The sequence below is a fragment of the Triturus cristatus genome, chromosome 8 (genome assembly GCF_964204655.1).
Source record: "Triturus cristatus chromosome 8, aTriCri1.1, whole genome shotgun sequence".
NCBI lineage: Eukaryota > Metazoa > Chordata > Amphibia > Caudata > Salamandridae > Triturus > Triturus cristatus.
This window is the reverse complement of record NC_140591.1, coordinates 226,966,135-226,992,328: the sequence shown is the minus strand read 5'-3', so window position 1 is coordinate 226,992,328 and position 26,194 is coordinate 226,966,135. Positions and strand designations below refer to the sequence as shown.

The following is a 26,194-nucleotide window of genomic DNA, read 5'->3' as shown; positions in this document are numbered from 1 at the left end:
ACCTTCAATAACTTGGAAATACTGGAACTGGGAAGGAAAAACGGTCTAGCCCTTCCTTAGTGTTTTCCATTCGGTGGGCGTGGTTTCAGGAGCATGGCCCGCCCCTTTTTACCCGCATTGTTGTTCTTTCTGCGAGAGGCAGACTTCTTTTGTCCCACCCCTCCCTACCACAGCATTCACTCAAGAAAAGGGGCGGAGTGTCAGTCAGCCTCCATCCCCAGGGCTCGGCCTGGGCGGGTATGGCTGCCAATCTTGCTCTCGCTGTAGGCGTGTCTCTGCCGTGGCCCCTCCTGCTGCTGCCTCCGCTGCCGCTGCTGCCCGGGTCCCAGCGGTGTGAGTCGGGCTGCGGGGCTGGCGGCAGGATGCATAGGAGCAGCGTGGACACCATCTCCGGCACTGCCGACTACCTGATCTGCCCCAACTGCCGGAAAGCGCTGCGGCGGCAGGTGAGCGAGCCTCGGGCTGTCAAAAACAACAAACTTCCCCTCCACGGAGACCCCTCCCGGTGTAACAGAGCATTGTCATATAATACTGCCGTACAAACCGTATAGCGCCGAGTACAAGCTCAGTGCTTTATAAACAGGAGAGGTCTGGAGGAAAGAATGGCAAATAATGCACTTCTTTTACTTCTCACTACACAACTGGATGTAAATAATATAGAGCTTCCTTATTACTAGAGAGGCACTGAAAAGGTGCACATTTTGGACAAGTATTTTCGCGTTTCATCTACGCCCAATGTTGAATTGCACCACCTCTGTCCCGGACAAACTACATCCCTGCATTTACTTAATTTCGCGGCACTGGGATTTTTATGATGCATATGAGTTTTCAAGGATTATAAATGTAAGAGGCCAGCTCTTATTTATGTTTCTATTTGTGAAGCTGTCATAATTCTCTTTGCGAGGACTAATTCACTTCAACATAGGGCGGCATCTCAAGTATTGAACAGTGCAGACTTTTATAATTTCTTTTGCACATTACCCAAAATATTTTCAAAAGGACTTTACTGTGTGTTGAACACATGTGTTTACGTTAGTATCACGCACATCGTTACCTTTCTCTAATTTGTAGGTGTATAATGGTCGTGTAAAATTGTGGTTATATCTTTGCTATAATTTAGGAAATCATGAGTTATTTAAGTAGTTATTTTGGGAACCATTGTTTTACCTCTGATAGTGCTTCCTTTTTCGAAGTCCTTCCACTTTATTAACTAGCCCATTAGTTTAACTTGTTGCTACATTAGCCCTGTAGGCGAATGGATTGTAGCTCCCCCTTGTGCCACAGCGAGGAAGCTGTCAAACCACACGCAGCCCGCACAGGACTCTTGTGTTCATTGACACCGCAGAGTGGTAGATGGAACCCAAGATTCGCGTTCTGGAAACCTAGCGCATAAACCTCATTTCGGTGGGCCCGGCTTCCCTTTTCCGGTCGGTTTTTTTAAACCATGCCTTCAGCCCGGTACAGTTGGGGAATGTAAGAAATTAAACCCTTGAAAGATTCACGCTGCGTGGAAAGCATATTTCAGTGTGGGAGTTCATAAACATACACCACATGTGAGCTCTGCAAAAGAGACTTGAACACACTTAAAAACACGCCTCCTTACTAGTGTGACAGCTAGAAAACAGGCGTGTCAATGGAGCTGCAAACCCGTTGAATGTGGGCACTGTGCCACCAAAGCTGCCTAAAGGCAGGGATTTGTGAAGACACCATTTCTCCCTTGCTCGTATGATTGACAGCAGTACTTTTGTAGGAAGTCGGCCAAACTATCAACGAACACACACTCGCCTACTTCACGTACCACATGTAAAGTTCAAACGATATGCACGCTGTTCATTTTCGATACCAGTTAATTAAATGGGCAGTAGAGTTAAGGATCAATAAATCCAAAAGTTAATGTGGCTGGCGGGAGCTATCGCACCATGCGCACAAATGCCCATTTGTTTGCAGCCGTTTAGTAGAAAGGGCACTGTGTTTGCTGAGTGCAAATGAATTAAAATTGCTGACCTGTTGTAATTTCACAAAAAGCTACTGGACAGAAGGCTAACCCGCGTCGATTTTATTCTCTGCCTGCATGTATCTGTCTGAAAACTGCTCCTTGCTTGAATTTGCGCGAATGAGACCATGTGGTAGATATGATCTTAAACACTGTTCGAGATCTTAGTCTGGAAATTGCGCTTTTCCTCTGTGGCTCAGGCGAGCTGCCAATCAAAGTTGTTTTTCAAGCCTCTTTCCCGTGCAGTTGGCAGCTGCTCTGTAAAACGTTCTTATAAATTTGCGTTGAAGATGTAACTTTTTCTCTTTTATGCTTAAACCTTGCTTTCGCCAACAGCATACAACACTTATATTTTTCAACCCCGACAGACCTCTTCAGCTCAGCCCGTTTTTGCTACACAGCTCTAGTATCAGTTTACAGTTGTTGCCCTACAGCCCCTCTAGCAGTGCAGAGAAAGGGGCTGCTGCAGGGAAGCCCTTTCTCCCAATTAACCCTTCTTGTGCCATTGGTTTCCTTTTATACGGAACTTCCATTTCTTTTGACAGGGACTTGTAAACAAAATCTGCCATTTAAACATATAATTCACTTTTACCCAAAGGAGGAACCTCGCTCTCCAGGGCTGTCGATGATTTTATTTATTTCATGCAGAATAGTTCCAAAATCGTATCTCAGTAATAACGAGGATGGCAGACCTTAATGCTAAGTGTAGTCATGGCACACATTACAGTTATTTGCGTAAGCGTTTGTTTTACAGTATTTTTCGAGTCTGACTTTTTACTGGTAGTAGATGAACCAGATCCGTATTCTGATGGCCAGCTGGACTTTCACCTTTTCAAGATCATTATTTTTACAGTTTGATCCCGTGCTGTCAAGTGAGTGTTGTCTGGGGGATGGATTGCAGTGAACCCCTGATGCATAGTGCCAAACCAGAATAGATTGTAATGTCACAACATGTTTATGGACGGGACGACACGTATAAATGTATATTCAAATACATGTTTACATGTTACAGTACTCGTGTGGCCATATGCACTGTCTTTGCACCCGTCTTGGCTTACTGCAGTTTCTCCAAAGAGTTGCAGGCCGTGGGAAATAAGTCTCAGGCAATGTCTTTGTATAGCTGAATCCTATTGTACATGCCCAGGCACATCTGCTCTTGTCTTGTGATGAAATCTGTGAGACTGTATTAATTGCTATACAGAGTCTTTTGTGAAACCGCAAATCATCCACTGTGCTACGCTGTTACTAACTCCAACTTTTCCGAACAAGTTGCCCCCTACCATCCATTACAGCTAATTCATGTCAAACGTATGACAGGCACACGTGTCTTTTCTTCCCAAAGTATTTACATTTATTTATATTTTGAGCTGTTTGTATCTCCTGTTTGTGTTAGTCAGTAAACAATCATCTTGCAGTGAAACACTTATGCGTAAATTAATTTAATTCTCTGCACTCGCATTAATGCTGTTAAATGTTGTCTATTCTGCCTTAAGACTTTTCCCTTTGTGTTATTCTTCATCTCTCCAAGGAATTTACAGCAGTGTTTCATCGCACACTCCGTTTGTAGTTCATCACGCTCCAGCTGGTCTGACATTGTGTGTTATTGTTATAAAGTTACTTATGTTCCACACATAATGCTTGTAAAGGTATTCTTGAAACTTGGAGGGGTAAACATTTTATAATTCTTCACTCTACATCTAGTTATTGGTTTAATTACAGCACTAAGCATGTACTTGTCACAGAAGTGCATGCATATTATCCAAATCACTCACCAGAGTGCCCTCTAAAACCATACAATAGACAAGGGATTTCACACTTGGGAAATGTTGTCAGCCCATCTTGTCTCTCATATGAACTCAGTACTGTACAAACACGCCTGGACATAGCCCACTTAAAAGACCGTTTGATGCATTTTTTTAAAACTTGATTTCTTTAGGTACCTCAGAAGGAGGATGTGCCGTGCTTGTAGTAAGCTTCACAACAACTTTCTGGGGCTCATGCCCTTAACCATGCGGCTAGGGCACCAGCCAAAGACCCAATGCCTACCCACCAGTGCCATATTGACGTTGTTTTACTTTTCATTAGCCCGCCAGGTTAACCTCTTCTGAGTATATGGCCATGTGGTGAGGCCTGACCGATTTCACTGGTCTCACTGAATTTGCTCACTGTGCAGATGTTCATGTCAGAAGAGCAGAAACCTAATGCAAGTCCCGAGAGTATGGGACTTTACCCGTTGACTCTTAAAAGGTAATTGACAAGTACCTACAAGACAATGGCGCAGGTATACCACACTGAGTAGAAAAAGGTGCCCACCACGTTTTTGCTTTTAATTCAGGCATTCAAATTACGATTATACCAAGCCATCGGAAAACGTGAGCATCCCTTTTGAAGTCTTTTGTGCCCTTTGTAGGCCCTGTTAATAGTCCTACCAGAACAGAACCCTTCTGGCGTTGCAATAATCGTGGTGTCTGCATGGCTTACATTTGTATAGTGAAGAATGTAAATTATTCTGTTGCGTTCAATGTAAACACTGTGCTAGCATATCGCAATTCAGGAGTGAAAGTGTACTCTTCTCTATGCATCTTTAGTAAAACATTACCTAACATCTACACATTAGTGCAGACATCTTCTATTTCAAATGTGTATATTGCAGGAATGATTGGCAAGGCAGACGTATTCTTCTCCATTAAATTCAACACATTTCTAGACGTACTAGACTATAATAAATAAATCTACAGGTTTGACATTTATAATGTTCACATTTTAAAATATCCTCTAGGTACAGCAATTTGTGTCATGTAGGTTCTGATAAGATAGTGAAAAAGCAGTCTTCTGAGCTGTTCAGAAGGCATAGTGGCCATTAAACATTTGCATTGACACAGGGACGGAGTGGAATCGCTCTCTGCAAAGGAAAGTGACTGTTAGCAGTCTGCGTGTATCATAATTCTGTGAGGGACAGGAAGTTAACTGTCGTGATCATGTATATATTTTCTGGAATATATTTGTATCGAGGTGGAGTCGTCCTGCGGAATTCATTGTGTACTGCTGTGACAAATTGACGTTGGAGTCCTCCTAGTGTGCTTCTAGCAGAATACCAAACATGTTCTGCGGTTCATACTCATAACTGCAGAGTGCTGGATGTTCCTGTAGCTTTGAATTGGATGTTGCTGTGGTTCATTAATATGGATCACACTTATTATGTATGTTAAGTCCATGAACATTCTTATACAGAGACTACACAATCCCATTTAATGTTTTGTCTCTTCTACAGATTCTCTAACCTACACTTGTTTCGTCAGTCAGGTTAATAAAATCTCCAAGTGTTCCTCTGGGTTTAAGCAAAACTCTTGCGGTCTTTTCATTCTATGACCCACTTATACCCATGTTATAAGCAATCTATGTTGTGTTTTGAAGTACTTGCTTCATTTGAGCATGCAGGCTTCAGTCACATTTTGACATTAGGTGAGCAATTTCCACAAGTAACAATGTCACCTCGCTTTTTAAGTACTCTCTTTACTTGAGGATACTGGCTCAATTTTTAGATCTCGCCTAGGCAGTGCTTGCGCTGTCTCTTCGAGACATGCTGTATTCAGGATATAGGCATAAAGCTCTGCCCACTTTCTGTCCATCATTTTAATTGGCTCCTGTCCCTGTCCTTTGTAAATGGTGGCTTTTCACTTGTCAATAGGCGCAGTAATCCCTCCTTAGTATTGTCTTTTCTCTTCTTGTAAACTCCCATGAGGACACACCATGTTACATGTGTTGCTACTCCCTAGGTTTTAATTACAGCTTCAGAGCGCAAATTTCTTAAGGGGCTTCAGGCAGGACGCACGCTTGTCCTCAGCAAGGCTGGCAGTGGTTACTTTACTCACTAGCACATCTCACATTTATATGAGACCGTCTATAAATTTCCCTTCATCAGCTCTACACACAGTACAACCTAATCCTGAATTAATATAAGAATGATTTTGTCACATTTCAAAGCTACTAATTGTATATATGAACATAGCTATTTGAATGTACACTTGGTACTCTCTTGCATGCAATGCATTATGGGTAGGGTGGATTTACCATATCTTCTGCAGGGTATAGTACCATATGTGACCAAAATTGGTCCCATGGGACCTCTTTTGGCCACATATGGTACTGCACCCTGCAACATGGCAAGTTAAAAAACAGTATTTATAATGCCAATAACTCCAACTCCAACAAATGCGAGACCGATTGCATTTCCAATTTTATTTGTGGGAGGTTAGGAGATGATTCAAGATGGTGTACATTGAGTGGCGAGTTTGTAAGGCACTTCTAGCCACTAAAGGACCTTCGTCTGTCAAGTAACAATCATTTTCATATATTCTTTTTGGATTATAATGGTGCATATTGCATCACAGTAAATTGTTATTGTATTGGTTAAGATGGTTACCTTTTTGTGAGACAGTTTTATATCATGAAATCTGTTAAAATTTAGGTGCGACAGAGACATCTTTAGCTGTTTCACATAGTTCAAGCAATCTCTTGAGAAAGGCACTTGACTTCAGCCCCCTTCAGCCATTGGCTGCTACAAGTCAGTCAGTCAGTCAGAGTATGCTTTATTCGAATTTCATTCATAAAAGCCAAAACACAATACAATAAACAAACACAAATACATACAATTTAAAACAAGATTAAATTTCATCGATGACATCAATTACAAAGCACACTTCATTTATTAACTGAAATGTTTAATCCTATATGCATGTACTGTTCAACCTATGTTAATAAGAATAAAATAATTAAAAACCATGGTTTAAAATAGTTGTAAAACGGCTAATAAGACACGAGAATAAAACATGACAGAGAATAGTCAGTAGCTAGCAGTCTCTGTAGTAGTTGGGAGAGTAGTTAAGTACCTAGCAATCTCCTTCTAATTGACCACGCCCAACCTAAATACTTTGCAGTGGCTATTAAAACCCATGTCAAAGTGCTGGTGCGTATAATACGCAGGGCCACAGTGCTGCTAACTGTCCCAAGATTTTTGCACATTGGGGACAGCCAAATGCGCCTTGGTGCCGCATAGGGTTTACAGGAAAATAAAAAATGGCCGATGGTTTCTTTAGTAATACCACAAACAGGGCAGGTGTCACAGGATCCACCATTCCACTTAGCTGTCAGAGATTTAAGTGGGAGTGCACCTGCTCGGAGTTGGAAGAGGAGCTTCCTATCTCCAGGCCTGGTAATAGTGTCCCAGTACGATTCTAAACAGGGATACATTTTTGCCTCTAAAAATTCACCAGACATTGAACCAGCGCTAGAGCTTCTCCAATGTCGAGAGGCAACCATCTCCCAATAAGCACTTTTTAGAATATTTTTGGAGGGAAAGATTGCTCTCATTGGATCTTCCCAAAGTTGGGACATACCAAGCTCCATAAGGGATGTCTTTAATAATTTCAACCATCCAATTTTGTGGTAAACATCGGAACTCATAATATCTAAAAAAACCCTCGGCATAATGTTTCAATACAGGGGTAGTCCACAACCTGTGCCAATAAATGGTTGGTCGTAATTTAACTAAATCTGTGACTGCTCTTATACCCAAATCATATCTTAGGGGCAATAACGGGGTGCTTTTGGGAACACCAGTTATACCCCTGAGAAATTTATTCTCCGAGGTTTGAAGTGCAGCCACCTTTTCAAAACCCCAAAGCTCAGTGCCGTATAGCGCGGAGCCTAAAGCCTTTGCTTCATAAATCTGCAAGGCGGGTTTAATAGGTTTAGTTAAGGATTTCCTATGCTCTGCGCAGATGGCACCAGAGAGTTGTCTATGCCTGAGTGTTGCCAGATCAATATGGTTCCGCCAGGTCTTCTCTTTAGATATATGAATACCTAGGTATGTAAAGGTTTTCACTACCTCTAACGGACGATTGTTCAAAGTAATTTTAGATTTAAAACTTCGGTGGGGGTTAAAAATCATAAGCTTAGTTTTGGCAGTATTAACCTCTAAGCCATACTCCCCACAAAATTGATCAAAGATTGACAAGGCATGTTGTAGACCACTGGGAGTTTTCGATAGGATGAGCGTGTCATCAGCGAACATTAAAATAGGGATTTTAGTCCCTGCTAAAAAAGGGGCATCCACTTGGGCTGAGAGCAAACGGCTCACAACGTCATTGATGTATAATGTAAAAAGTACAGGAGCCATCGAACAGCCCTGACGAACTCCCCTTTCAACCGGAAAATCCGCGGTTACCGATCCCATCCCCCCCCATTGAATTCTAGCATAATTGGATTCGTGAAGTCTCATAATGAGGGATAATAATTCATTTGGGCTACAAGTCTCATTCATCACATTGATTCACTATTTGGTTGATTGGAATTGTCATTAATGAAAGTAGGAGTTTTTTCTATTGCAAGTTACATGACCATTTCAATAGTTAATTGTGAGGTGAGCCTATGTAAGGCAGACAGAGCGAGTGCCCTTTTTGCATGTGTGTATTTTGCGGCGATTTTTTTACTTGGGAAAACAACATATTCAGCATATAAAATAGCTGCTCTAGGAAGGAGGGCACATTTATCATATTGTTTTATGCAAGTGGATGCTTTCCAAGACACATTCTTCATTTCTAACCTTTTGTTTGCGCTGCAGTCGATTGCTTCGGTCCAGTGTGTGGCATTGAGCTCGACACACAACACTTGGTTGCTGTGCCATTCATCAGCCAGTCAGGGATTGATTGTAAACCTTATTCGTGCTGTATGAAGTGTTGCCACTGCTGTAGGGCATATATCCATTGTTGTCCATGTAAGGGAGGGGCCGATCTTTTGTTATCTTTGTTATGCAGTTGTTTTGTAAGTGGGGAAGCATGACATTTTAAACATTCACAGCAACAGTTGTAATGAGGAGTTCATATTGTGACGAAAGGCCTCTGGTTGGCTTGGAAGGGCTGCCCCTCCCCTGTATGTTTTAACGACCTGCCCTATGTTTTAAGTTCAGTAAGCTCCACCAGCTGCCAGTACAGAGGAGATGATCCATTTGTTTAATACATATACAAAATTGTAGTTATGGTTAGGCCAGCAGTTCAATAGGAAATGCGTTTTTTGTGTTGCTAATAACTTTGGCTCTCTTGACGAATCTCCACAAAAATGTCCCAACAAGTGCTCTCTTTTGCCTTATTAGTGCTTGGAAACTTTTGTGGGCATTCGTCAAGCAGTGGCTGAGAAAAAAGGAAGATCCCAAAATGAAAAATCACCATGCATTCCCCATTGACTTCTTTAAGAAGTGCTACTGCAAAAACTGCTGAATGGAATTCCACTACATTTTACAGGAAGCTAAATCTTGGTCAGCATATTGCCAGTCAGTCAGTCAATAAGTCTTTATTCGATTAACATCATAAGACATACTATACATATTAGAAAAAGAAAGTTCATATAAAATACAAGATCATATTACAGTACAAGATAAAAATATTAAAATCATGTAAAATATTTCATAGTAGTCAAATGATTAAGACATAATGACTAAGCATAGTAGAATTTAATAAAACACACGCCAGTCTAACCTAAAAGTCGATAGTGATGGCGCTAGTTTAAAAGCAACTGAAACCGTGTGGGATACATATCAAGAATTAAGTTTCCGTACCCTAAGAATCCACGCCCAACTAATGAATTTGGCAACACCTATTACAACAGGTTTTGATGTGTCTGTTTTCAAAATTCTACTGGCAATCTGTGCAGAACGGGTGCTCATTAATCTGCAGACGGGACGAAGCCAAACACGTCGACGAAGAAGGTAGGATGGACAGCAAAAAAGAAAATGATCCATAGATTCGATCATATCCACACAAAAGGGGCACTTATCACTACCAAGAGGACTCCAGCTTTTAGTGAGACCTCGCAGTGGTAGGGCGCCCACTCTAAACTGATGGTACAGTTTACGATCAAGATGTTTCATAATGGTGTCCCAGTAACCTTCATAAACAGACTCGTCTTTAAGAGCGAAAAATGTAGCAGTCATGGAGGTGCCCGTAAGGGAGGCAAATCTCCTGTTCTTAATCATACACCAATAAGCGTCCCTTAAAACATTTTTCGGCGGGAAAACTGCAGTGTCTGGGTTGGCTCAAAGGTCACCCATCCCAAGGTCTGTCAATAGGGTTTTAATACCAGACAACCATGATATCCTATGCGAACCCTCCAGCCCTTTGACCTCCAAGAGGGCTTTAGCATAGATAGATAAATAATTCGGGAGTAGTCCACAGGCAACGCCAGGGGTCTATACCCTGCCAACTCCTCTAGAGGCTGGATTCCCAAGTCATATAATAATGGAATACGCGGTGTTGATTGCGGAAGCCCTATTGCTGACCGGAGAAATTTGTTCTGGGCAGTCATCAATTTGGACAGGTTACTAAAGCCCCAAATTTCAGCACCATATAAAATGGCAGGAAGAATCTTGGAGCCATAAATCTTCATTAGGGGAGCTATTGGTTTTGTTAAAGAATGTTTATGCTCTTTCAACAAAGCTCCACCTAATTGGGCATGTTTAAGAGCGAGAAGATCCAGCTGGTTTGACCAGCTGCAAGTCTCGCTAAAGGTAAACACAGCCGTTTGATCCAAACTGACACCACCCAAACATACCCGCGCATTAATGCTCCTGGGGCCTTGAAAAACCATGAACTTGGTCTTCCCAACATTTATTTCCAACTCATGTTCGCGACAAAAACCTCGAAGCGAGACAGGGCTAACTGCAAGCCCTGTCTCGTCTTCGAAATCAGAAGAGTATCGTCTGCGAACATGAGTAGGGGAATCTTCATTCCAGCCAAAGAGGGAGCATCAGTTGGATGGTTGGAGAAATAGTTTATAACCCTATTAATGAATAATGAGAACAGAGTGGAAGCAAGCACACACCCTTGGCGAACTCCTTTGGATACTTTAAATCTGTCCGTCACCTCCCCTGGTTTGCCCCATCGAACATGGGCATACGTATTATCGTGAATGGTAACCAGGAAGGACACCAATTCTTTGCTCCTCCGTGGCCTCCCTCCGCCGCAAGGCATTCTGACACACAGAAGGGATCCCCGGCACCTCAAACTGTAGCAGAATACCGGGCGCTCCACAGGGCGCACTCTCGAGATGCCTGAGGGACGAACCGAGGGAGAAAGCGGCGATCTGTCTCCCGGACCGCATCCTGCCTAAACTCTGAACGAGATGGCAGTCGCGACTCACGGAGAGCGACCTGGCTTCTGAGGTGCATTGTGCACTGTGGAGCCTGCGGCGCCTTCTGATCAGTGGAACAGTGCCCAGGGACGGAGCGACAACTGCAATTAGCAGTACGGTGGGACGACATAGCCAAATTGCGGTGAGAGTGATAGCGGGATCCACAACCGTTCAGCGGTAATTGCTTGGCCTTAAGATGGTGGCGTAGGAGGCTCTGGAAGCTGCGGTAGGGTAGGGCCACATCTGGTTCCTGGATCAAGTTGCTTGTGTGAGTGATGCCATTGACTGCCAACATTTCAGGATCCATAGTCATCCCTGTCCAGTTAGAGGTCAGGGTTCTTTATTTTAGTTCGGGGGAGAGGGGGAGGTGGTGTTGGAAATGGCAGATGGTAGGTTTGTAATCTCTTGTTAAGTTTGGGGAACACATAATTGGCAAGTGGCTATCAACTTGCCAAAACCTTCTTTCCGTGAGTGTGTATATGTATTGGTATTTATATAGGGCAGACCTAACAGAGGAGCAACAGATGCTGTGCATTTTATTTGTGGGAGGTTGAAGATGATTCAAGATGGTGTACTTTGAGTGGGGATTTTGTAAGGCACTTCTAGCCACTAAAGGACCTTCCTACTTCAAGTCGCAATAATTTTCATATTTCTTTTTGAATTATAATAGTGTATATCGCATCACTGCAAGTTGTTTTTGGATAAGATTGTTTCCCTTTTTGTGAGTCAGTCTTGTGTCAGGGAATCTCTTAATATGTAGGTCTGACAGAGACCTCTTTAGCTGTGTCACAAAGTTCTAGCTCTCTCTTGAGAAAGGGACATTGACGTCAGCACCCTTCAGCCATTGGCTGCTGCAAGTGTGTTTAAATAAAATAATAATTTATAGTTCAAAACGTTAATGTGTTCACTGACACATTCACTTAACTACGTTACTTTAACCTTTGTGTTTTTCAGTGTATGTGTGTGTGTGTGTGTGTGTGTGTATATATGTGTGTATGTATATATGTATGTATGTATATATATATATATATATATATATATATATATATAATGAGAACTTTTAAAAAAAAAGTTTCCTTGAGATTCATCAAAGGGTGCCAAAGTTATTATATTAGCAACACTGGGTAATTAATTTTAGTTTTGTAATTTTCCTATGTGTATTTGTGTGTGTGTGTATGTATGTATGTATGTATGTGTATATATATATATATGATATTACCTTCTGGCGGTCGTCAGTAGGTAGTTATAGTTAGAACCTAGTTTCCATAGGAAAGGCGTTTTTAGGTCTCGGGACCATCCGGTCTGCCGAAGGCAGAACCGGAAGTCCGGAGATTTAATGTTTTGGAGAAGAGGGGCTTGAACCCGCCCCTCTTCTCCATTGGCTGGCCTCTTGAATGCTGGCCAGCCATTGGAGAAGAGGTTTGTCTCTCCGAACAGTCCCCGTCCTTTTCGGATTCGGGGGCGTGTTTTTTGCTACTTTTCTGATTATCTCCTCCAGCCAATGGCAAGAGGAGAGAACAGAAAAACACGCCCCCGAATCCGGAAACGACGCTGCCTTTCTCCGAGGCATTTCTGCTTTGCCTCGGAGAAAGGCGGGGGTGTGCTTGCTTTACAGGTGAGCCAGCCAATCCTCCGGGATAAGAATACATTTTGAAAAACATACAACGACCATTACATGGTTAGACAAGTTAAAAAAAACACTCCTCTTCTATATGTACGGTAAACGGACCAGTAGTCTTAACTACCTTAAGTACGCAAGTACTGCGGCCACACTCACGCGGCATTTTGATTGGTCTATGAATTCAGCAAACAACGTGCAAGTCTTAGTATATCTTTTATGTCTATCGCCTTCCAAGTTGTACCATCCTCCTTCGGCGTGGTTCCACAGCTCGTGTGGTGACATCACGGCAGACCCGCCTCCCTTGACCACGCCCTCTCCCGCGGCTCCGTGCCGGGGTCCAGTAGAGCGAATGTAAACCTTGGCCGAAAAAATGGCGTCCTCGGCCGGGAACAGGAGTGCGTCCTCTGGGTTGCAAGCGTCTGGCGGGTCAGGCTCCGGGAATGCTAGTGGTGCCGAGCCTGGAGGTCATGCTGGCCTCCGGGATCCTGGCGGTGGTGGCAGGGAGCTGCCCAGAGCTGACTGGAGGGGCAAGCAGCTGCGTAAAGTGCGGAGCGTGGACTTGTATAAGCCCGAGGGCACCCCGGGCTGGACCCTACGGATGCCCCTCTGTTCTTCCTGTCCTGTGGAGGCGGATTCCAGCCTGTGCTCCCGCAAGTCGGACGTGGAGCTCAGGAACCCGACACTGAGGACTGCGCCGGGGGTCCTACTCTCGCGGGAAGGTAAGAAACTAGCGGCGCAAACGTGTCTGCATTGGACAGGGGGACCGTGTGGCTACGGGGAGCGGACAGTGTAAAGTACTAAAGAAATCTCTGTGAGGGACCCTGGTGTGGCATCGGACAGTGTGAGGGACTCATGGAGGCTCGCATAGATTGCGATTGGGGTCGCACATTGTTAGGTACTGGGTCGTAGTTGGAGAGTGATGGGTGCTGGAGGGGAGAGCAGACAGTGGAGACTATTTCGGGGTACCGGACAGGAATACGGAAGAATGGTCGAACAGTGAGGGGTGCTGAAGTATGTACGGACAGGATGATATAGGGCAAGGGATGAGTGTGAGGGAAGGTACCGCGGATCAGCTGTCGGATGTTACTTTGAGTGGAGCCGCAGGATGTCTGCGATTGAATATATGTAAAACAATAAAGTGCTAGCAATTATATGTCGGAGAGAGTAAGAGAGAAAAAGAACAAGCTGGAGAGAGAAAGAGGGTATGAGAAAGAAGAACAGAGAGAGAGAGAGGGGAGAGAGAGATAGGATCTGAAGAAACAAAGTGAACATTAAAAGAGGAGACAAGGAGGGCAGCTACCTTGTATTACACAGAGAATAACCAATTTACAGGTATGAGCACAATGGTGGTGGTAACAACCGAAAGTGGACTTAAACATGTGAGTGGGCTAAAGGAGAACATGATGTATAAGGAGTGAGAAACAGGCAAGATTTGGTGTGTGTGTGTGTGTGTGTAGGTGGCTCTGTGGGTGGCTCTATTTGTGTGTGGCTTGCTCTTTGTGTGGGTGGCTTTGTGTGTGTGGCTCTGTGTGTGGCTGCAAATGCAATAGGTCTCACATTTCAGAGTGATTAAGCTATTGACATTGTAAATAACAATGCCGTTTCTTTAAATGTTTTAAAAACAAAAACATAAACAAAAATAATGTCATGAGCAATGCCAATAGCTCTAACTTTAACAATGGTGAGACCGTTGCATTGTAAATGCTTGTTTGATTGGCTAATAACTTTGGCGTCGTTTGACGAATCTTAGCGAAATTCTCCCCCAAAAAAGTCTATCCAGGTCAGCTCCTATCCTGAAAGTTTGGGGGTGATTCTTCAAGCGGGGGCTTAGAAAAAAGGGGGGTCCCAAAACACGTTTTCCCCATGTCAATTTCGATAGGAAATTTTGAGACAGGCTACAGCCCGAACTGCTGAACAGAATTACCCCAAATTTGGCAAAAAGGTAGTGCTTGGTTCAGAAAGCGATCTTTTTTTTAAAAAATGGTGTAAATCCGTTCAGTAGTTGCTGAGAAGTTCAAAAATAAAAGTTTTGATATCAATGGCCGAGGAGGGTTCGCGAACCCTTCCGACCACAGGATTTATTCTAATTGGCTGTCAACCCTCCAAACCAGGAAGTGTTTACAGCCATCTTGTGACTCGACTCAGTAGAACCGAGTCACAAGAAAACAGAAAAGCAAAGGTGAAAAAAAGAAAAGGGGGCAGGGTAGAAACACCCTGACCCCCTATGCCTGCTCAGGGGGTCCCACAAGGACCCCCAAGACCAAAAAAAGCATTTAAAAAAAAAAAAAAAAAAAGAATTGGCGAAATTACTCTGGGGTCGCGAATCCCGCCGAATTTGTCTTTAAAAATGAAGCGCGGGCTCTACCCTTTCATTTAATTGAGGTCCCCGGGTGGGCCAGGTCCTGGAAGCATTGCCAATAAATATATGCGGGGGCCCCCGCAGCCGCCACGCCCCAGGGTTTGCTTAAAATTATGTGCGGGAGGGCACTCGGCCCTCCCGCAGCCCCGGGGGACGTCACCCCCCCGGGGCTTCCTTTTTAATGTGAGGGGGGCCTCAAAGGCCACCCAAGCCCCGGGGACCACCACCCCCCCGGAGCTTTTATTAATTATTCGTGGGGGGCACACGTCACCCCCCCGGGCTTTTTAAATAAAGTAAATAAGCCTGCGTGGGGGGGCTCAAGCCCCCCCACAAGCCCCAGGGACCGCCACCTCCCCTGGGCACTAATATGCAAATGCAGGGGTCTGTTACGGAGCCCTGGGGAACACCACCTCCCCGAGGCTGTGCACTAGGTGGGAGGGGGCCACGTGGCCCCCTCTTGGAGCCCTTTATGGCCATGGGGACTGCCACCCCCCAGGACCGGCTCCTGCAGTGTCCCGGCCCCCCTCCCATTAAAAAAAAAAAAAAGCGCGGCTGCCCGGCCCCGGGGGATGGGGTCCCCGGGGCCGTAATTGGCCTGAGGAGGGGGGGCCACGCAGCCCCCCTCCGATAAATGAAAAAAGGATGGCCAGGCCCCGGGGATGGGGTCCCCGGGGACAGAAGTGGCCCGGGAGGGGGGCCACGCGGCCCCCGCCCACAAAAAATAAAAAAATAAATAAATACAGGCCGGCCCCGGGGGATGGGGTCCCTGGGGCCAATAGAGGCCTCGGGAGGGGGGCCACACAGGCCCCCTCCATAAAAAAATAAATGTCGCCATGCCCTGGGGGATGGGGTCCCCGGGGCCGGAATTGGCCGTGGGAGGGGGCTCATGCGGCCCCCTTCCTGCTCAGATTAAAAAAAAAAAAAAAATTTTTTAAAAGGAGTCAGGCCCTGGGGGATGGGGTTTCTAGGGCCCAAAAAAGCAAAAAGAACCCCCTTCTAAAAAAAAAAAAAAAAAGGAGATAAACCCCCTCCCGGCAACACTCTGCAAATGCACCCTGTGGTGCATTTTAAGTTGGAGGATTAAGTCCCCTTCAATTCTAAGGGTCCTTGGGGGGGGGGGGGGGGCAACTAGCCCACTAGGTACCTCCAGTAAGCGCCAGGGAGCTGCATTTCAGAGTGGTGGTCCATGGCCACGCCCCCTTTTTATACCACTCTGCAACACAGCGCTGTGGCGCTTACTGGAGGTAGCTGGTGGGCTAGTTGGCCCTCAGGGACCCTCAGGATTCAAGGAGACCTAATCACCCAACTTAAAACGCGCCACAGGGCACGTTTGCGCACTTGTCACATCAGGCCCTGTGGCGCATTTTAAGTTGGGGGATTAATTCCCCTTCAATCCTGAGGGTCCCTGGGGGGCCAACTAGTCCAACAGGTACCTCTAGTAAACGCCACAGGGGTGCGTTGCAGAGAGGTGCTCCGAGGCCATGCCCCTTTTTTACACCACTCTGCAAACGCGGATTCTGGTGCACTACTGGTGGGGCGATGAGGTCCTCTTGTGTCCTGAGGACCTCAAGACACAAATGGACTTCATCCTCTGAGCAGCAGTGTGCCAGAAGCCGTGTTTGCAGCGTGGTGTAAAAAGGGGCGTGGCGTCAGAACACCTCTCTGAAACGCAGGTCTGTGGTGCTTACTGAATGTACCTGGTGGGCTACTTGGCCACCAGGGACCTTTAGGATTCAAGGGGACTTAATAGGGATGTCATAGTTAGAAATTAGCATTTTAAAAACCTTAGAAATTCACTGAGAAAACCATAGGTTTCAGGGACGTTGTAGTTAGCTGGACATTTCACAATTACAAAACCATAGAAAGGCCACCGTTCTAGTTAGTTCAGCTAACTATAATTCGCGCCCCCGCAATGCACTGCTGATGACGTCCCATATTACATCCATGATGACATGGTCAGTGACATCACTGATTACATCTCAAATGACATCGCTGATGACATCATCCACGTGATAATCTGAAGCACCTCCTCACACCCAATATAACCTTTCATACACCTACTGTACAATACAGACTACCATTTTCGAAACCATGGACACACCAATACCAGTTACTACATACCCACGCACGGATTCCTAGGTTTTCACACACATCCACTCATTCGCCCATAGTCTCTTATACATGCAGTCACTCATTAATACAGCACTATCACATGTACTCATACCCCTATACAGACAATCGCACACAGCCACTCATCCATAGCGTTACTCACGCACCTAGTCAGTCATGCCTTAAAAGATCAATCACACTTCCATTCTTACACCTATGCAGTTATTCACAAACAAGCTCACTTACAGACACAAACACATACTCTCTTATGCAATCACTGATACAACCACACACTCATCCATACAGCCACTCACAATCACTCACTCTCACATATAGTTTATTAATATACTCCGTCACTCACATATACTGCATTTCAGATATCTAGTTACTCACACATGTACCACTGAAACATCCATTCACTCACAAACACAACCATACTCACACTCACCCATCCATACCGCTCTTCACAGATGTTCTCTTCAACCCATATACCCACTGAATCACCCACTTATATATCCATGCACTGAGTCACACACCCCACCTATCCACCCACATAGACACTGGCACCCATACAGATACTCAGACAACCAATCAATAACCCATATGGACACTCATTTAGCTAATCACCAACCCATGCAACTGCTTACACACCAACTGACATAGACATTTACATAGTTTAGTGATTAACTCATTCATTCACTAAGACCTGTTTAATTACTCCCTTATACAGACAGTCATGCACTTACTAAATCATCCATCCAAACACTTATACACCCACTCATTCTCATTCTTCAATACACCTTGGCATATATATAAATATAAAACATATTTTAAACTTTACATATTTCAACTTTACAGAAAGACACAGTCCCTGGATGATGTCATCAGTGATGTCATTTGAGATGTCATCAGTGATGTCACTGACCATGTCATGAATGATGCAATATGTGACGTCATCAGCAGTGCATTGCGGGGACGCGAGTTATAGTTAGCTGAACTAACTATAACAGTGGAATTTCTATGGTTTTGTAAGAGTGAAATGTCCAGCTAACTATAACGTCCCTGAAACCTATGGTTTTTTCAGTGAGTGTGTGTGTGTACATATATGTGTATATATAATATTACTATATTTTTGTTTTGCTTCACTGCTCAGCTGATCTTTTCCCTCAAGAAAGGAGAGATAATTCCCCAAACTAACTAGCTTAAATGCAACACCAGTAAGACTGAGGCTCTTGGCTTTAGCCACAATTTAATCTTCAACTTGCAGGCACATTAGCCAGATGGGGCATCTTTGCCCAACCAGCAAGTGGATTTGGTAAAAAACTGGATATCAAATTCAACAATCTGATGTCTATGCACAACCAAATTAACAGTCGTAGGCACATGGTTTGGTCTTTTGCGTTTGGCAAAACATTTGTTACACTTTCTTTCTATACCAGTGAGAATATCAGTGGTAATTGCACTGCTTTTCTCAGGATTGGATTATGTTAATGTGCCTCATGCAGGACTACCAAAATACTTACTGAGAAAATTGCAAATGATTCAAAATGCTCCAGATAGCCCGACGCTTACCTTACAGAGCACATTTTTCTCCTCTTTTGAGAAACCTGCATTGGCTCCCTGTGCATATGCGGATCCTATTGAAGACCCTTCTCCTAATGCACAGAGCACTGAGTCACTCTGGGCCTGATTACCTGTCATCCAGGATACGTCACTACTCTCCCAAGAGAATCCTACGTTCATTCAGCGGTCACTTGGCCATAGTCCATAGGGTTTGACTAACACAATCCGGTCGTAGGTCCTTCTCTCTACTTGAATAGGCGTCCAGTAGAACTGCGACATATTGAAGGCAAGAGGCCCTTCAGAAAGAAACGCAGGACCAGGCTTTTTGCACTTTAGCATTTAAATTTCCTTTTTAGGTCTCGCCTGAGCCAGCGCATGCGCTGCTCTGCGAGACATTTAGTAACGGGCTTTTAAAAGTGCTACCACAGCTTTTGCTGGCCTAGCAGCCGCCAGCTTTCAGCGCCCGATCAGGCGCCGTCTGGAGCGCAATCACTTTTGACGCTGCTGCGCGAGCACCACTCGCGTGCTTTTTAAAAAAAAAATCCTTTTTGGTGCGCACGCACGCAACGCGCACACAACTCGCTCACCACTCGTGTGTTTTCTAAGGCCTTCATGCTGTTGTAGGGATCAAGCAGCAATCACTTTCACTTTTGACGCTGCTGCACGCGCACCACTCGCGTGTTTTTTTTAGTTCCTTTTTGCGCGCGCACACAACTCGCTCACCACTCGCGTGTATTTTTTTTTTTTTTAACTCCCGGGCTTATACATTTCGCTTCCGTCGAGTGCACAATCTGCCGTGAGTGTGGCATCGCAGCGACAACATTCACAGCCTGCAGTGTGAGCAGCAGGTGAGTGCACCTCCTTGGGCGTAAGTGGTCGCTCTTATGCCTGTATGGTGAGTTGGGCGCTCCTGTGGGTGCTGTTGTCTGGTAGCCACCCTAGGCCAGAGTATTAGGGCCCAGGCTGCTTTTTAGCAAGCAAATACCCAACCAGGGGGCCAGCAAAGTGTCACATTGAATAACTGTCGGTAGAAAACAACCGTTACCATTTACTTTTGTCGTTGTTCAACACCATTAATGCAAGAAACACACTCCACAAGCTCCTAAAAGTAATTTCAAAGTGCAGACAGATTGTGGAGAAGGCACGCTTGTTTCTTTTTGTTCATATGCACTCCACGCGAGGCTCCTTCGTATGCTTCTCTCCCTCACCACACTCTTGGTTACTCCCTCTCGCCTAGGAGCTTCCCCCCTAATCCCCCGTGCTGCCTTCCCATCCATGTGCTTTCTCACCGTCTCCTCCACATTGCTGTCTTTATCCTGTTTGATCCCCCACCTGCACCCTGTGTTGCATCTGTCCCTCTTCCCTGTGTTGCTTCCGTCCCCCAACAGCGCCTCTGTGTTACTTCACATCACCTGTTTTAAAAACCTACTCCCACCCATGCCCCTATGTTGCTTCTGCCCCCTACCCACATTGCATAACATGTGGCCAATGTATCTGAATCACAGCTCCCAGGTCCAGCCCTGAACTCATACTATGAGTGGACTGCTGACGTCAGTTCGGCCTCTCTCTGGACCCCACCTCTTCTTATTACAACTTGTCTGTTAATAGCGGAGTTCGAAAAACTCATGATGGTGGGTGTGGCAAAGAAAATACTGCAGCGGAAAATGTGTTAAAAGAATACAACCTTCTTGGAACAGCGGTCCTTTTGTTTCAGATGTGCCTTAACACAGTGCTCCTGCTCGCAAAAGGGACATGTTCAAAAACGCGGCACTAACCGTTCCGTAAATAGCTCATTGAAAAATCCCTTCAATTGCAGTTATTATGTAATGATTTTAAACGACGCATTTTTCCAAGGTTTATTCTGTGGTTGGTTTCATTGCTGCAGATCATGCAGTTTTCAGCTGTGGGAATGGGAGGGGCCGGGGGAGTATGACAGCACGCCACTCACATTCTGAGGAAAGGCGGCCCTTCTGGAACAGAGCAGGGGTCTGCTTTAAGCCAAGATACACCGGTGTAGAATAAACTGATAGCCTCCTGCTTCCCCAAAGAATCAGAACCAAGGCAAACTCACAGCTGTGCATCCAGTCCTAGGTTACTCTTTTACAATTCATTATCAGGCATGGTAGTCCAGCTACTGGAAGGACCAGTGCTTAATTTGAGCCGCAGGTTTCTAGTGCTCAGCACCGGAACTTAAAAGCCAACACCAGTGCTTGTGAAAGTCTGGCCAATTTAAAGATCAGCACCACAACAACAGTTAATTAGACATTCAGCATACATTAACAAGCATTGGCATAGCCAATCGGCCTCGCCTTTGGGACCTTATAAGTGTTTAGCCATGCAACAGGTGATGTTGTTGCACCAAGCAAATTGTGCTGCATAACTTAATACTTAGAAGGTCCCAAAAGCGAGACCTATTGGCTATGCCAATGCTTGTTCCTCTTTGCTCTCAGTATAGCGCCGTGCACTCTTTTAGAGTAGCAGAGTGCTCAACAAATCCCATCATTCATTCACAGACAGTGGGTATGAGTGCAGTACTGTGTTAAGGCTCAGATATTTATATGTAGCTATGCGCAACACAGCATCTAATGCTTGGAAGCAGCACGCACTAACTAACAGAACACATTAGGGTTTGTAATGGTAGTATTGGGCAGCTCATGGTAACACATTCCATATAATAGTAGCAGGTCTGCTAGGACTTTTTGTGGTCCACATATTAACTGAATCTATAACCTTTTGTGGTCCTGTCACCACTCAACAGCCCTCTGGCAGATGGTCACTAATTATAATATTTGGGGCACCCTGACTTGTTTGATAAACAACTCAAATACAATTAGGAAGCATCAAAACATATGTTGCAGCGCCTGGTGTATGATAGCAGCAATTATGATCCTGTTATATTTGTTAGTACACACATGTTTGTTATTAACAATGATTGACAATATATTTCCAGTCACATTATTTAAAACTGGTGTTGCATCTTCTGGCATGTAATTTATCATTGACAGTTCTTCTGGTCAGGTGGTGACACACTTAACAGCCTGCGAGGTAGATATAGCTCAGATGTTTCTGATGTGTTTCCAGTGTTTTAATCCATTTCGCTTTTTGTTGACACGTACATAATTAGCTGATGGAAATATTTTTTTTAATGCATTTTACTATAGTAAATGTTGATTTACTGAAATATTTCATAAGTTCTCCTTCCGAGCAGCCTGTTAAACCCAGGGTGCTTAGGGTGATATAGTTGGGTAGTTCTTATTTAAAATGCATTCTATAACCTATTTTTCCAACATGGAAAAGAGCGCATTTGAACATTTTGTAGAAGCAAGACGCAATGCAAGTATTCACTTTCAACTGGTTTCACAGTTAACCAATCACCACTGTTAATGCAAAAACAATTGCAGAGCCTGGTGAGATAATCATTGTTACATACTCCTCGAAGTGAAAACATGAACATGCAGCTATGAGTGTTGGGAGGAGGCAACATATGACTGTTGAGGGAAACTGGCAGTTTCGACAGGCAGAGTTTCCATTAGGCTGTAGTCTAGAAGTGTAACATGTAAGTACCTTTGCTTGATGTGCTTATATTTAAAAAAAATAAAAAATAAAATACGTGCTGTAGTTTCAGAATTTTAGAAGAAGATAGTGTTCCTTACCAGCGTCTGCATTATCAAAGGCGATTTAGTTGGCTGGGATTAGTAGCATACACTAGCCTTTTATAGATCCAGTCATTGATGTTATGTCCTGCACGATTGGAGGATTTTTATGCATTTATATTTTGTGTATCATTGCCAATTAAGAGTGTTTTCACGCTTAAAAATACAGGTATACACTGATATAGTACTGTTGCTTTTAAAACATGCTGAGGTGTGTTTTCATACATTTTTAAGTAAGCCTTAGATTAGACATAAGCCACCTTCAAATGGATGGAAGCCACCGCTGTCGCTCATGTTTCTTCCCCCCTCTGCCCACTTCTGCAGCGCGAAGTGAAGTTGAGATGGATTGGTTTATTACCACTGTTCTTGTTCTACTCTCAATGAACTTAGTCAAAACCTGATATATTACAAAGGTTCTTCTGCTGGTTCGTTGTGTATATTCATTCATGTAACACATTGTTCATGTATCGAGTTTTGTTCTAGCATCTGCGAGGAACACTTGCATAGAGTGCCGAATTTATTCATGTAGTGAGAGAGTGCTTTTGTGTTAAGACAATAAGACATCTGTTTCATGTGCTCTGATTTTCTGATGAAATGCGACATTTGCTCACGCCACTGTGAGTCTGCAAATTCTGTAATTTCATGTGAAAATTATGTTTGCCAACACTCGGTTTTGACGGTGAGACAGAAGATTTTCTTGTTCAGCTAGGGATCCTGTCCGTTTATTTCCAGATTTTGTTGCTCTTTTGGGATTTAATAACTCTGCATTGAGAGACTTCATGACATTGACTCTGTACCCCTTTAATTTTTTTATTCTGTAATAAAACCTTTTAACTTTCCATTGATCTAGAACTTGGTTTTTGAAAGGACCCATTTCACTATAAATTCAATTGTATTTTTCCTGCTTCTGATGTCTTGGGAGGTTTCTTAACACATGGACATATTACCCAGAGGTAGCTGCCCCCAATGCGACGTGGTAGGACGGCAGCGCGTGGGGAATACAAAAATACAAACACACAAAGAAAAACATTTAAAAAATGAATTGCCTCTTACCTGACGCGGCGTCCACCATCTTCCTCTTCTCCCAGTCGTTGACTGGTGCACACTGCGCAGGCTCCCAGATGCCAGTCCCGACGCTGTTCTGATGCTGGAAATGTTATTACTCCGCATGAAAGAAGCGCTGGAATAGGTCTGAGCAGCCTGGTATGTCACTCTGGTAGGCTGTGTGTTCTCCACCCAGCTGTGCACACAGCTCAGTTTGGAGAAATGCTAAGTGGGCATGTCGGTTTGGCCACCCTAAGACTGCAGACCAAACCGACATGCGCACTTGGTGAGCCCATCACTCCTCCTACCTGAAGCCCAGGATGGCCCTGCCCCCCTACTCTGGTACCCATCAGAGGCAATAGTGAAAAATAAAATGATAACATTATTTTTTTATCATTATTCACAGTTACAGCAGTGGGGCGATGCTCCTCCACCATAGCGGAGGAGCCGCCCCTGATATTACCAAAGAAATTGAGGTTCAACACAGTTTCCGATCCAGTAAATGTGGGTATTCTGGTTGAGGTAAAATCTTGGGGTGTCTAAAATTTCAGAATTCCCTGTGCCCACACATGCTGGGGTTGCGACAAGGGAGAACCCCTCAGTAAGCCCACAAGGGCCTCAAAGAGAACTACCCCCTTTCAGAATTCCCACCCTGAACCATACAAAGAATTAGAGAAAAGCATAGGAGTGCCAACAGCCTAACTCTGTCCTCATGCATTGGACTCTGGAAGCATGCACTATACCCTAAACGCAAGTTGAAGGTAAGAGTGGGTTTGGTTAAAATAAGTTGTCTGAGTACAATGACAGTAGGTTAAATTAAACAATAAATGCTACTGCAGGTGTACATACATCTTCAGAACAGTCTTTATATAAAAGGTGTGTGAAGTTTCTTCGTCTTTTTCCCCAGGGACTAGGTACCCCCACTGGTTTCGCAAATACAGATTGTGGTTCAAAATACAGGTAAATGGAACAAAACATTTTCTAAAGTTTATGGGGCATTTGCAGGATGTTTATATTGTAATCTTTTCATTTATTGACTATATAGGATATTAGTGAATAGGGGCATTTTCTTTAAAGCTCAGGTTGAATCAGATATTCAGTCCGAACGTCGAGTTCTTTGAGTCTAAGAATAGGTGAATTACAGTGTATGTTACTTACATTACTATCACTAACTACATATACATAGTGCACATAACTTGGGGGTCTGTTTTGCTTTACATCCGGTTACCTGTATCTGTGCCAGAAGGATAAGGTTTTGATAGATTGTTTTTAAAACCTGCAAAGGTTGGTAAGCAGCGGCAAATTAGATAGACTGTTCCATATTGTAACAATCTGGAGACTACACTTGAAGATCAACCAGGCCAGGTATGTACCAGTATTAAAAGCTTAAAAAGGCAATTCTAAAGGAGATATAATCTTTGATTTGGACCTATACTAGTTAGATATGATCATACTGATGAAGGCCTACCGCCAGACGAACAACCGCATTCTATTGCAGTATTTATATAGTGCTTACTACCCCGTTATCGGTCACTGACGTTCTTGTCTACATGAACAACAGGCTATGCCATGTTGGGTGTATGGTTGTAAGAATGGTGTCTTTGTTTTTTTATCCTAAGTGGGAAGTGTTTCCATGTCGTGCATGATGATCACCAAGGTGCAGTTATCATATTATTGGACGCAGCATTTTATCAGTGTGGGGGATGAAGAGGTGTGAGAGATACACGCAGTGTATGGTTTTCAGTAGACGTTCAGCTTAGGCCAGCTCTGCAGGTCCCTTTATGGTATTTTCTATTATCGAAGTCTATATAGCTGGTTACAGGATTGTCCAAGCAGATATTTTGATTACAGTTTTTGGTCCTAAGCAGGCTTAAGGATGCCTTTGAATTTCTGGCAGTCCAGAATATCACATCGCCTTAGTCTAAGGAAGCAAGTATCAATGGCAGAGACCATGGTCAAGGTGTACGAAGAGATTGAGTTGGCCATATTTTGCATAGCTGAATGAAGCAACTCCTAGCTACAGTTCACTTAGGGCGCAGAGACATCTTGGCACCCACAGTCACAAAAAGGGGTTGTACTATACAAGAAAAAAACATGGCATGCCCACACAGGTCTGTGGGTGCCTAAATGAGAAAGTAAGTTAATTTGTAGATAGAAATGGTCAGTTATCTTTTAGTTATTTTTAACAAAGACCTGGAATCCTTGCAACACATTCAATGTATAAAGATTCCAGTATAGGTTCTGATTGAAACCACAAATCATGTTGTTTGGTAGACGGTAGTCTGGAACTATCCCAGAATCCAGGAATTCTGGTAAAATATATTTGTCAAACTAATACCGCAGATACATTTTTGAGTGACAGGACGTGCCAATCTTTAACATGTCTGAAATTAAAAGTAACCACCATACGTACCCCATCAAATATGTATACACATCAGCAATCTTTTAATCATAGCTTGGTTTGCTTATCTGAATAAAATAAGCATGACGGAGAAGCTCCTTTGCCAAATTAGAAACTAAAATAACTTCTTTGGAAAATAAGACGTACATTTTCAGAATAACATCTCTTCATGGATAATCAACATGCACCCAAATGGTGAAACCTGTTTTCCATGATTTCATGTTGAGGAGTCATATCGCTGCTTCCCACACCGCCTTCTTGGAATCAA

General features: G+C 44.0%; 1 protein-coding gene across 1 annotated transcript in view; it reads left to right on the top strand.

Annotated features, from left to right (window-relative positions):
- The first annotated feature begins 232 nt into the window (after positions 1–232).
- SESN3 (sestrin 3) overlaps positions 233–26,194 on the top strand; it is a 247,821-nt gene continuing 221,859 nt past the window's right edge. Inside the window, exon 1 of the mRNA XM_085621415.1 lies at positions 233–446. Coding sequence (XP_085477541.1) covers positions 240–446 — 207 coding nt within the window. The 5' untranslated portion in view covers positions 233–239. The remainder of the gene's footprint in view (positions 447–26,194) is intronic.